Source organism: Macrobrachium rosenbergii, chromosome 4 (assembly GCF_040412425.1).
Source record: "Macrobrachium rosenbergii isolate ZJJX-2024 chromosome 4, ASM4041242v1, whole genome shotgun sequence".
Taxonomy (NCBI): Eukaryota; Metazoa; Arthropoda; class Malacostraca; order Decapoda; family Palaemonidae; genus Macrobrachium; species Macrobrachium rosenbergii.
The window spans coordinates 27,372,501-27,384,950 of NC_089744.1; the positions used below are offsets into that span (position 1 = coordinate 27,372,501).

Below are 12,450 nucleotides of genomic sequence, written 5' to 3' on the forward strand. Positions count from 1 at the left end.
TCGTGGCGGGGAAAGTGTACTAGCCTCGACAATGACCCACCTCCGCCATGACAGTTCATTGGTACGTTTGGAAGTTCCACAGCTCTTGTTTGAAATTTTTATCACACCGTGATTTTTATACAATCATGAAGCTACAAATGTAAGCAATATCGAAATTCACGCTACCTCGGTATATCTCGATTTGGAGAATTGTGAAGGGGAATTTATATAAGTGATAAATGGTGGAATCGTAGGACACGAACCGCGACGAAAGCCTATTCCAGCGACTCAGTTGGCGTAAACCATTGAGCCATCAAGAAGGTATAAGTCTTTTGCCGGGATGTCGTACTGCTTTTACCCGTCGTGGCGGGAAAGTGTACTAGCCTCGACAATGACCCACCTCCGCCATGACAGTTCATTGGTACGTTTGGAACACGCCAGCTCTTGTTTGAAATTTTATCACACCGTGATTGTATAAAAATCGCGGTGTGATAAAAATTTCATAACAAGAGCTGCGTTCCAAACGCATCAATGAACTGTCATGGCGGAGGTGGGTCATTGTCGAGGTTAGTACACTTTTCCCGCCACGACGGGTAAAAGCAGTACGACATCTCGGCAAAAGACTTATACCTCTTGATGGCTCAATGGTTTACGTCAACTGGAGTCGCTGAATAGGCTTTCGTCGCGGTTCGTGTCCCCACGATTCCATTCATTTATCACTTATATAAATTCCTCTTCGGCGACAATTCTCCAACGGAGATATACCGAGGTAGCGTGAATTTCGATATTAAGCGACATTTGTAGCTTCATGATTGTATAAAAATCACGGTGTGATAAAAATTTCATAACAAGAGCTGCGTGTTCCAAACGTACCAATGAACTGTCATGGCGAGGTGGGTCATTGTCGAGGCTAGTACACTTTCCCCGCTCACGACGGGTAAAAGCAGTACGACATCTCGGCAAAAGACTTATACCTCTCTTGATGGCTCAATGGTTTACGCCAACTGGAGTCGCTGAATAGGCTTTCGTCGCGGGTTCGTGTCCCCACGATTCCAATTCATTTATCACTTATATAAATTCCTTCTTCGGCGACAATTCTCCAACGGAGATATACTGAGGTAGCGTGAATTTCGATATTGCGACATTTGTAGCTTCATGATTGTATAAAAATCACGGTGTGATAAAAATTTCATAACAAGAGCTGCGTGTTCCAAACGTACCAATGAACTGTCATGGCGGAGGTGGGTCATTGTCGAGGCTAGTACACTTTCCCCCGCTCACGACGGGTAAAAGCAGTACGACATCTCGGCAAAAGACTTATACCTCTCTTGATGGCTCAATGGTTTACGTCAACTGGAGTCGCTGAATAGGTTGTCGCGGGTTCGTGTCCCCACGATTCCATTCATTTATCACTTATATAAATTCCCCTTCGGCGACAATTCTCCAACGGAGATATACCGAGGTAGCGTGAATTTCGATATTAAGCGACATTTGTAGCTTCATGATTGTATAAAAATCACGGTGTGATAAAAATTTCATAACAAGAGCTTGGTTCCAAACGTATTCAATGAACTGTCATGGCGGAGGTGGGTCATTGTCGAGGCTAGTACACTTTCCCCCGCTCACGACGGGTAAAAAGCAGTACGACATCTCGGCAAAAGACTTATACCTCTCTTGATGGCTCAATGGTTTACGTCAACTGGAGTCGCTGAATAGGCTTTCGTCGCGGGTTCGTGTCCCCACGATTCCAATTCATTTATCACTTATATAAATTCCCCCTTCGGCGACAATTCTCCAACGGAGATATACTGAGGTAGCGTGAATTTTGATATTAAGCGACATTTGTAGCTTCATGAATATATATATATATATATATATATATATATATATATATATATATATATATATATATATATATATTCGTAGCATACCTTAAGATCGCAAAATGAAAACAACACAGATATTAAAACAAAGAAAACTGAAGCTCGGAAAGGAGCCAAAGAAGAAGAAGAAGGACTGCGAGAAACTTAAAACAAACTGAAGTGAGATAAAAATGAAGAATTCTGAAGGCGAACTAAAGCACATTCATGCCCCGTTTCTCACAAGAGGACTCATTTAAAGGATGCGTCCCCTCGGGAAAATTGCAAACCACCCTCCCAGAAACAGGAACACTGCAGGACTCTTCACGCAGAGAAGGAAGGGAGAAGACTTTGGGGGGTCAGAGCGCAAGGCTGAAAAGACACTTCACCAGACTACTTGACCGACTATCGGGTTCATGATCTGTAGGTTTAGACTTACTGATTTTTGAGGCATTCCAGAAGATGGGGGTCAAGAATGTACAACCGTGGGCGGAACAAGAAGAAGAAGAAGAAAAAAAGAAGGAGAAAAGAAAAAACAGAAGAAGATGAAGACGGAGAAAACAGAAGAAGCAGAAGAAAAAGAAGAAGAGGCCTTAACAAAGCTGCTGTCGTGTTAATCTTTCAGGAATCAGACAGTTCTAATGTCTAACAACATTTGCGGGATCTCGAGTATAACCAGGAATCAGAACTGAGACTAATCGTAGACAACCGTGCCTAAATTCGTTTATGTACGGGTTTCTCTCTCTGTCTGTCAATTTTCGTCTATTTATCATTCTCATTGATTAGCTCGCAATTTGCTTTTTGACAGATGGGTGGTGTTCGATTTTGTGGAGGGTTGCTGGGCATACGAATGTCTGGTACGGTTATTCCATTTTTGCACATTCATAATATAATAATAATAATAATAATAATAATAATAATAATAATAATAATAATAATAATAATAATAATAATAATAATAATAATAATAACGTGATAAACGCGAAAAGGACCCAAGATATTACTGCCAGAAGAAAAAGTGTTACAATTACAAGCAGAAACATGAATTATTTTAGTAAACAATAATAGTACCATAAGAACCTAAACGTAAATGAAAAATACAAACAAAAGCGTAGAAAAAACTCAACAGTTAAGAGAAACTGAAAATAGAAGAAGCACTGAGAGAAAAACTACCATTTTTTCTCAATGTTTCCTACGCTTCCATCTCTTGACTGTTTTAGGCCTTTGCTCTCAATGTTTCCTCTGTTTTTAATTTTTAAAAACTTTTTTTTCTCCCATTGGTTCCTCTGTTTGTAACCGTTCTGCTCTTAACCTGTTGTTACGCCTTGCGTGCTTGTGTATTTTCATACAAGTTTGCTTTCTTATGCGATCCTTTCTTTTCTTTCTTAACGTATGCTTCTGTAGTTAATTTACGATTTTTTATTTTAACAGGCTGAGAATGACGCAAGAAAGTGTCGAAACCTCCTTGCAACGATAATGATGCGGGTCCGTCAGGTGTTTAAGTCCGCTGCTTTCATAATAACCAATATGAAGACGGTCCAAAGTTTCTCATGTCAAGGCCAATCACAGAAACTTCTTGACCAAAATCTAAGGATTTCTGCACAAAAATAGAAATGGAAAGATAACTGGAACATAAACTTTAGGCCAAAGGCCAAGCGCTGGGACCTATGAGGCCATTCTGAGCAGAAAGAGAAATCAACAGTAAAAAGGTTCTAAAGGTGGAGCAGGAGGAAAACCACGCAGTTGCAATATGAAACAATTGTTAGGAGAAGGTGGAACGTAAGATGGAAGAAAGATAATATGAACACAAGTACAGTAAAAGGAATGAACGGAGTTGCAGCTATGGGCCGAAGGGACGCTGCAAAGAACTCAAGTATGCCTACAGTGTACAGAGTGAGGTACACTGACGGCACTACTTCCCTACGGAAGAGAAATCGAAAGAAGGGCATCACAAAGACCCATGTTCTGGGAGAGCCAAAAATCTATAGATTAAGGAACAGATGATTATTTTCGGCACAGGCATCCAGCCTCTTTTCCAACAGAAGATCAGAGTCTTGAGTAAGTGCTGTAATTACAGTAAGAGTTACCAATCCCACCTTTAACTAATGGCGTAACGTTTTCTACACAAAAAAATAACAAACAGGTTGGGATGTAAGTAATCAGCAATCTTGTAAGTCAAACTCAAACATCTGTTGAGTTCATACCTCCACAAGCATCAACTTCAAGAATCGTTTGAACTTCCGGGGCTCAAACTGTGTGCAAATGTTTTTTTATCTTATTTGTTTTGCTATGCTGTCTCTTATATAAGGTGCTGCAGATTTGTTTCTAATAATAATAATAATAATAATAATAATAATAATAATAATAATAATAATAATAATAATAATAATAATAATAGCATGGGTCACTAAAATGGTGAAGAAATCCACAATGGTGCAAATGTAAATATATATATAAGAAATACATAAACAAAAGTTTTTGTATATGTATTTCTAATATATATTTACATTTAAACCAATGTGGATTTCTTCACCAATAATAATAATAATAATAATAATAACAATACCCTGTCAGAAATCGTAATTTCTTGATAGGCAGGTACAAAATCTTCTTTTATAGTTAAACCCCCAGTTTTTTCATCCCCATATTTTACGTTTTTTTTTATCTATGTCAAAAAATAAAAACCCAGGGAAGTCTTTGGCGGCAACTTAATCAATCTGAAAAAAAAAAAAAAAAAAAAAAAAAAAAGGACGTTTGGTACTGAGCATCTGCCCCCAACTTCAAAGTGAGACGCCGCGCCAGTTTTGTAAGGATTCGTACCAACAGCGTCGTTTCTAGAGTCTTACGTAGGATTGTGGATATACCGGTTGTTGGGACCGAAGCGTAAAATGTATTGGGTTACTGCGTTACCCTTTTTACGTACACCCTACACCAAAGTCTCTCTACCTCCTGCGGTTAGGGGCACGTTCGTACACATTTAACGGGGCGGTTACGGGTGAGCGTGTGTGCGATTTCTGTAGTTCACGGTCGGCTTTCTTTTCTTGCTTTATTTTGTTTGTTCGTGTGGGTGTGTTGCTGCACTCTCGTTAAATGCGGATGAATATAATGTAAGACTCTCTTCTGTCTGGGTTGTGGATTTTTCAAGCACCCGTCTGAAAATTACTGATGAGTGTCTATGTAATAATAATAATAATGATAATAATAATAATAATAATAATAATGATGATGATGATGATGATGATGATTTTTATTATACCCGCAAGCGGGCTTACAGAGATTTTGAGCGTTTTGTGGTTAGCTGTCGAAACAGGATCTCGACAGAAAATAAAATACGCCTAAAATACTACTACTACTACTACTCCTAATATAATAATAATAATAATAATAATAATAATAATAATAATAATAATAATAATAATAATTGTTATTATTATTATTATAAAAGATTTTTACACTACTTTTCAAAATCCACTTAATACGCACACGCAAACAAGCATGTATAAATAAATACAAACTCAATACAAATGTTTACACGCACGCCTATCTGTGCACGTACTTTTACGTATCTCCCCGTGCACATACGTGCAGGCCTGTATGTCCACACTACGTTATGATAAGCATGAGATTAACGCATTCATGCAGAGCACAGGTAAAGTAATTACCGCGGCGCTTTTTCTTGCCGTAATTGTTATCATCCCGGTTGTAATTGAAAACAGGATGGCGTAATAATAACGCAGGGTAATTCGATTCATGATGTAACTAATCCAATTAACTTGCGTTCGCCAGGAGTGTATCAGAGGCAGGCCACAGGCGTGTCCACGTTTTTGATGACGTGAAACTATTTGTTACCCAAGCATGAGATTTTGAATTAAAGGTCTTTGTAAAAATGTGAGTCGGGATTAATCCTGATGAAGAAGGCAGCAGCCATTTGTTTCTTTGGCATACAACCGCAGGGCATCTGATTGGTGTTTATGTTACAGGGGGTATGTGAAACCAGGGATTTCACTTGATCCCTAGGGAATTTGTGAAATGACCAGTTCGCTTAGGAATATTTGATCGCCGAGGGTTAGTACTAAACATGGCAAAACAGTGATTCATCTACACTGTTTCGCCATATTTAGTACTAGCCCCTGGGGGGTCAAATGAGTTTCGCTGTGTTTAGTACTAGCCCCTTGGGGATCAAATGCTCTTAGGGACATTTGACCCCCCAAGGAGCTAGTACTAAACACGGCGAAACGGTGTAGATGAATCACTGTTTCGCCATGTTTAGTACTAGCCCTCCGGGATAAAATGTTCCTAAGCAAACTGTTCATTTCACATATTCCCTGTAACATTTACGCCTCAGCAAGTCAAGGGTGCGTCTACGCTACAGTGAAACATGTCATAAACAGGTATTGGCAACTTGTCGCATACATATCCCATACAATTTGAAAACATGAACACATTGGCACCTTGTCGCATGCGTATCACAAACAAGTTGAAAACATGAACACAACGGCAACTTGTCGCATACATATCACAAACAGGTTGTAAATAAGTTAACAACCGTAAGTGGAAAACGAATCTTTGGCGACTGCAGGTTAATTGTACGAAGCACTTGGTAGAACTACGAATAAGTCGTTGACTTGTATTCAACTTTTTCTGTGATGTGTGTGTGTGTGTGTGTGTGATTAGTCGCCGACATGTTTTTATGTCATGTTTTATCCTCTACGGTTACCTGGCCGAACCCCTCCCACTTTAATTAGGACACGGTGGCATTATGACAGTGCAGTGATCAGTCATGTCTGTTAATTAGGTCTTCCCTATTCTCTCTCGCTGTGACCCACTGCAGTAAACTTACAACTAGGTACCTATAGAAACACGGAGGGATATGGTTTTCAGGAAACAGGCCCAAACCACTCCCACCTCCACCCAGGTTCGAACCCGGGACTCTTGCTAGTGAAGCAAAATTTGTACCACTTAATTGAGAGAAAGTGTAGAAATGTGTGTACTATTATGAAGGAATACGTTTTAGCTTTGGATCACTGAAGAACGGAATGCCTTCAGAGCTAATTCTACTAATCTCTCTCTCTCTCTCTCTCTCTCTCTCTCTCTCTCTCTCTCTCTCATCACGAAAGCAACAGAGCGAGTGAATTTCCTTCTATGAGCGATTTAACCAGTGGATGTTGGACGCATCAGAATCATAACATCGTGAATCAGAAGCCTCCAGTCAGCTCACCTTGCCATCCTTCTGCCAGGAACAGGTGCCTTGCTTATTGTATATCTTGCAGGCTAAAACGGCGTTGCCCCCCGGGTTGACTTCCGTTCTGGACGGTTCCTGGTTCCAGGTTTGGACTGCAGCGGTGCCTAAAGGGAAGAAGAGGAGGCGAGTTAGTAAATCTCGTAGAAATAATAATAATAATAATAATAATAATAATAATAATAATAATAATAATTTGCTTTAGTTAACCGTGTCAATGCAGAAGGCAGATACATTAGAGAAAGTACAGCGCATTAGCTAGATGAAGCAAATGAATGGATATTTATCAACAAAATGTACTTAAAAAGGCATGCAATTTCGTATCATATACACAGATTTACGCATGAACATATTCGTTTTAATCTAACCTGAAATGAATTTAATTTTTACGTGTTAAATAGATTAGACGGCTCAACTGTACTTAAAATATTTTCACAATGTACCAGCAAATAATAAACACGATATAAATATAAATGATATAATCAATATTCCAATCCATGTCACCCTAGTATGTAATTGTGCCACTTAGTTGCAACCCGACGGAGTAGTCTATAAATCACCACTCCACATCACTACATCCGAGTAACGGCAAACACGCAAATACCATTAAGTAACGGCGCATAACATATCCCCTGCCCTCTTCGCCCCATCAATTCCATGTAACGCAAAATAAGCAAATAAAATGAAGTAATGGCACTTGCCATATTTCTTCCTCGGCGTAAAACGCGGGGAGGGGCGTTCACGTAATATTACTTTTAAAATGGGTCTAGATAGCACATGCAAATCCGTGATTTAAAGCAATATATCTTTCCGGAATTAGGAGGTCCCATACCAGCTCCTGGCGCACGCCAGCTGGGGCGGATTTCACAGCCAATGTAGGTTCGGAAATAAACAGCCTCGACGCGTAAACAGCTCTATATGATGCACTTACGTCCGTCGTCACCAGCACCTTCAAAGTGTCAACAATAAGTTTCAAAGCCGTCTTCGCCTCTCCGAGACGTATTTCTTAGTCAACTGTAATTTTCTTTAGTTTATGTGCTTGCCTGTCTTTGACAAAAACCACCGAGTACGAAACCAGTCTATACAACGGTCATGATTACACATGACTCACTTTATTTCCCTCCCAACATGCTTTCATAAGAGTTATGCGCTGAAGGTACGAAATTTCATATCGAATTATATCGAGAGACGGTGGAAAGTCAGTTTCCTTTGGCAGTAGCTTAACTGCCAGGGATATTTTTCACGTTCCGATGACAAGCGTTACCCACGCATCACATTTATGGGCAAGTGAGTTATAAACTTTCGAGGTATGTCTCGTTCAGCGAATGGTTGCAAAGAAAAAGTCATAAAATGACGATTTCGCTTATGTAAATGCCTTTATACACGTAGAATACGACGAAGTTTACTTGTAAACACTTCTTGATTGAAAGCTGGTCGGATTGAAAAGTTACCGGTAGCGTAGCCTTAAACAAAGAATTGGAGTCTTCATTTTACACAGTTAGTACAAGTGTACTCGTTTAAGATGTGTGAAATTGCTCCTAAATGACTTTGGGTTAATCATTTTCTATCCAATTCCCTCGCTAATTATAAACATGACGCATTTATGCAAAGGCTACTGCATGCATGCACTCTGGATACATGATTGTGCCTAAAATAATTTTATTACTTTGTAACGGGTCAGGATATGCGAATTTGTTATATTTATATGACATTATTGCGCTGCAGTTCAAACTATAAGTCATGCAGTTTATAATCTCGTATGCCCTCAAAATTCTGCAAGTTCATTTAAAGGCTAATAAAAGACTTCATGGATGAAAGTCTAAACAGCAACAGAACCCGCCACAATGCCTGAATTTCGAAGTTGGGGTCACGGCGATGAAAACGGCCCTCAGAAAATTGATAGCATTTTGTGTGTGTGTGTGTGTGCGTGTTTCAGGTCACTGCAGCGTGCAGTTGCCAGAAACCTCTATTTCATTATCCACACAGGATTGTAGAAATATCTTCAAGGAATGTGAGAGAGAGAGAGAGAGAGAGAGAGAGAGAGAGAGAGAGAGAGAGAGAGAGTATGGGAGGAAGGGGGGAGCGGAGAATGAGGGATTACGACTTACCTGCTGGTATTTTTCATTACTAGTTCGGGAGTAGACCTTTTCATTTCGTATTTGAGGTAATAAACTGGTTCCTGCTGGAGTTCACTTATAACCGAGCGAATTAAAAGTAAATACCCCAGGGGAAGCCGAGGTATTGTAGTCGTTTTCAATTGCGCAGCAAGTTGACAAGCTTCCGAAATTTTTGGAACAAGAAAATAGAATCTAGCTCAGCGGGTTCGCTCGGGAATTGCAATGGCAATGAGGCTAATTGCAGAGAAAAGCAGTGCAATATTAATTCCAATCTCAGTTAAAGGCGGAAACTGCCTATAAAATATCCCCAGAAGAAACATGGGTCAGAAACTCACGCGTCGCAATTTCAGCTTCCGAATCGTCACCTAATCACGCAACGGTTTCCAGCGTTAGGTTTAATTAGTCAAGTTAAACTTTCTCTCTCTCTCTCTCTCTCCTTCTCTGTAAACCGAAAGCTTGATCACTGGGTGGCCTTCTCCCTTCCAACTGGAAAATGTTGATAAGCCCACGATCCAGCAATCGTTCTTAGCATAATGGAAAACTGCCTGAGCATTTGGTGAATTCTAAATCTTTTGTGGAAAGATTTTCAGTCTTTGAAAAATCAAAATGGGAAATTTCCATATTAAGTTAGGATAGTCTTAAGGGTATCCTAGGTATCCTTAATATAAGTTTATTTTGTTGTAATTTCAGGTAATATTGAGGGACTATCATAACCTGCCTACACTGAGGATTTACAACAGTCACGTGAATATAGTGCATTATCTGAACAATTTGATTAGTTAGCTTCGTGAACATTTTGGATACAAATAGAAATTTGATCGTTTGTTTATTTTCTTTTATTTATCAGTTATTTATTTATCTATAGTTTAATGTATTCTCATCCCTTGGTCACCTCTTGTCTTCTTTACTCGCTGGCTTCTAATCATAAAAATGCGTCGTACTGTGAATAGTAATAATAAAACTATATTCAGTTTTGCCGCCTCCTACACGTTCCTTTGTACAGACCACGCTAATTAGCAAACTTGAAACGTAAAACAGGAGACGCAATTTTTCTTGTTATGTATTTTATGATTGACTGACATTTTTATCGATTTATTTATTCATTTTTAAATCACTTTTCTTTTCTACAAAGATCTCTTCTTTCTGTGTCTCCTATTACCTTCTGTCACTTCTTTCTATTGAACACCATAATCTTTGGAAGCTTGAATTTCAAGTCAATGGCCCATGAGGCCTTGTTCCATATGAATAGGGTTCATGTTCTGAATAATAATAATAATAATAATAATAATAATAATAATAATAATAATAATAATAATAATAATAATAATAATATAACTGGTGCCGTTCTCCACAAGAAAGATTGCCAAAGGAGGAAATAAAAGTCACTGACTTTTAAGAAATTTGCAAGAAAGGTAGACAAAATCTGCCGCTTATTCTATACGGAGTTACCTTACATTGTGCACAGGTACATTCGGAGCTATTATGAATTCTAAGTATGCCTCCCAAAATAACCAGAAAACGTCACGTCACTGGCACATTCCGAACAGCTCATGATAAGGGCTGCCAGCGCAAAGAGATACACGAGCTCTCGTGAAAATTATTAGGGAGACTTGATGAAAATATTCCCGAATTCCAATCAAACTTTAATCAAAATCAACTGCTGAATTACTCATGAGTTTGATGGCTTCCTGTATTTTACATCAGCGCATCCAGGACATTGAAAAGGGTCCCTGATTGGTTTTGCAATCAGGCACTGACTAATTATGTCAACCGTCACCATCGTTGCTGAAGCGACAATGTTCTTTGTACGTGTAGCCAAGACCACACCGCACGTCATGAAACTTTGAAATGCTGTAACCAGTTCGCCTGAATTAAAGTCACTGAATTCACTTTGAGGGGAAAAAAATATAGCCATTTAAATTCAGTGTCGATAAGGTATTCGAGGCCTGCTGCATTTAATTCTAAATGCTAAAAATACCAGAAAATTCTGTATACGCATAACTTACGCAAGATTCTAACTAGTTTGCCTAAACATAGTCACTGAATTCACAGTGAAAAGGAGATAATAGTATCATAAGAGATAAGGGGCTTGAGGTATATATTTCACAATTCATTTCTACGCAAAACGGCAAAATTATTCTGTGGACTAATTTATAAACATTCGTAAATTAATGATGTTATATCTTTTCCAAAACCTAATTCATAAGATATATTATAATTGGAGTAATTTACATTAAAAAATTTCAAGATCAACAATATCTGGAAAATATTCTCAAAAAACCTTGAATTTCAGCTAAATTCATAGAGTTGAAATTATCAGACACCTCATCAAGAATGAAACAAAAAAAAAAAAATCCACCATATCAAGAAAATTTACTTATTATATCACTTTAAAATCCTGCACAGGGGAAAGATGGCTATATTGCCCCAACACTCGCGTAAATAATTACGAGGGCGGTTGTGACTTACTTAAAAATGCTACAAAGAAAAAGGCAACGAAATTTTCCAGGAAAATAACATCAAGGAAACGGTCGAGACATTTCTACCAAAACGTCGCCTATTTTCCCCGGGAGGTAGGAAAAGGCTACGCCAAGTTCTTCTTCGTAACAATGGCGTAATTTCGGGACAGAAATAGGCACTGACGCAAACGCTCCAGGCCTCCGAAAGTTGCGAAATTCTGCTCTTTTAATTGCGATGAACGTCTTCCTTTAAATTCTGTAGCCGATTTAAATTACTCGCAAAAATCACAACGACCCATCTTATGAACTGTGTCAGTCTCCCCTCAAAAGAGACTAAAATATGATACAATTTCTCACTCACAAAAATCAGGAGACCGTCTGGGTAAATTCTGACCACGACATCTGCTGACACCGCATCTCGGGCTCTCATCTTTCAGAAGGGTACATGGGCGGGATCCACACGCCCCCCCTCCCAAACCACGTACGTACAAGGGTGTCCAGGACACTTTGCAGAACGTTGGCAGAGAGTGACAGCTTGAAAAGACCTTCTCTCCTTCACTGAACGATAACAACAATACATTTCCATTTCCCCCAAAATTTACTCTACTCCCAAAATTAACAATTTCAGCGCGGAGCCTACGTTACGCCTCGAGACATGTTGCGTTTAGTTTTAAGCTTTTGTACGTAGAGAACCGCGCCTCACATTTATGTTGTTAGAAACTGTTGATGAATAAATTTCTTTCCCTCTCTCAATATATATATATATATATATATATATATATATATATATATATATA

General features: G+C 38.9%; 1 protein-coding gene across 4 annotated transcripts in view; it reads right to left on the minus strand.

Annotated features, from left to right (window-relative positions):
• The window catches only part of LOC136831458 (kin of IRRE-like protein 1), a 407,220-nt gene that overhangs the window by 133,401 nt on the left and 261,369 nt on the right, over nt 1–12,450 (minus strand). For all 4 annotated transcript variants that reach the window (XM_067091965.1, XM_067091956.1, XM_067091939.1 and 1 more), the window contains exon 2: nt 7,057–7,184. In XM_067091965.1, coding sequence (XP_066948066.1) covers nt 7,057–7,184 — 128 coding nt within the window. The remainder of the gene's footprint in view (nt 1–7,056; nt 7,185–12,450) is intronic.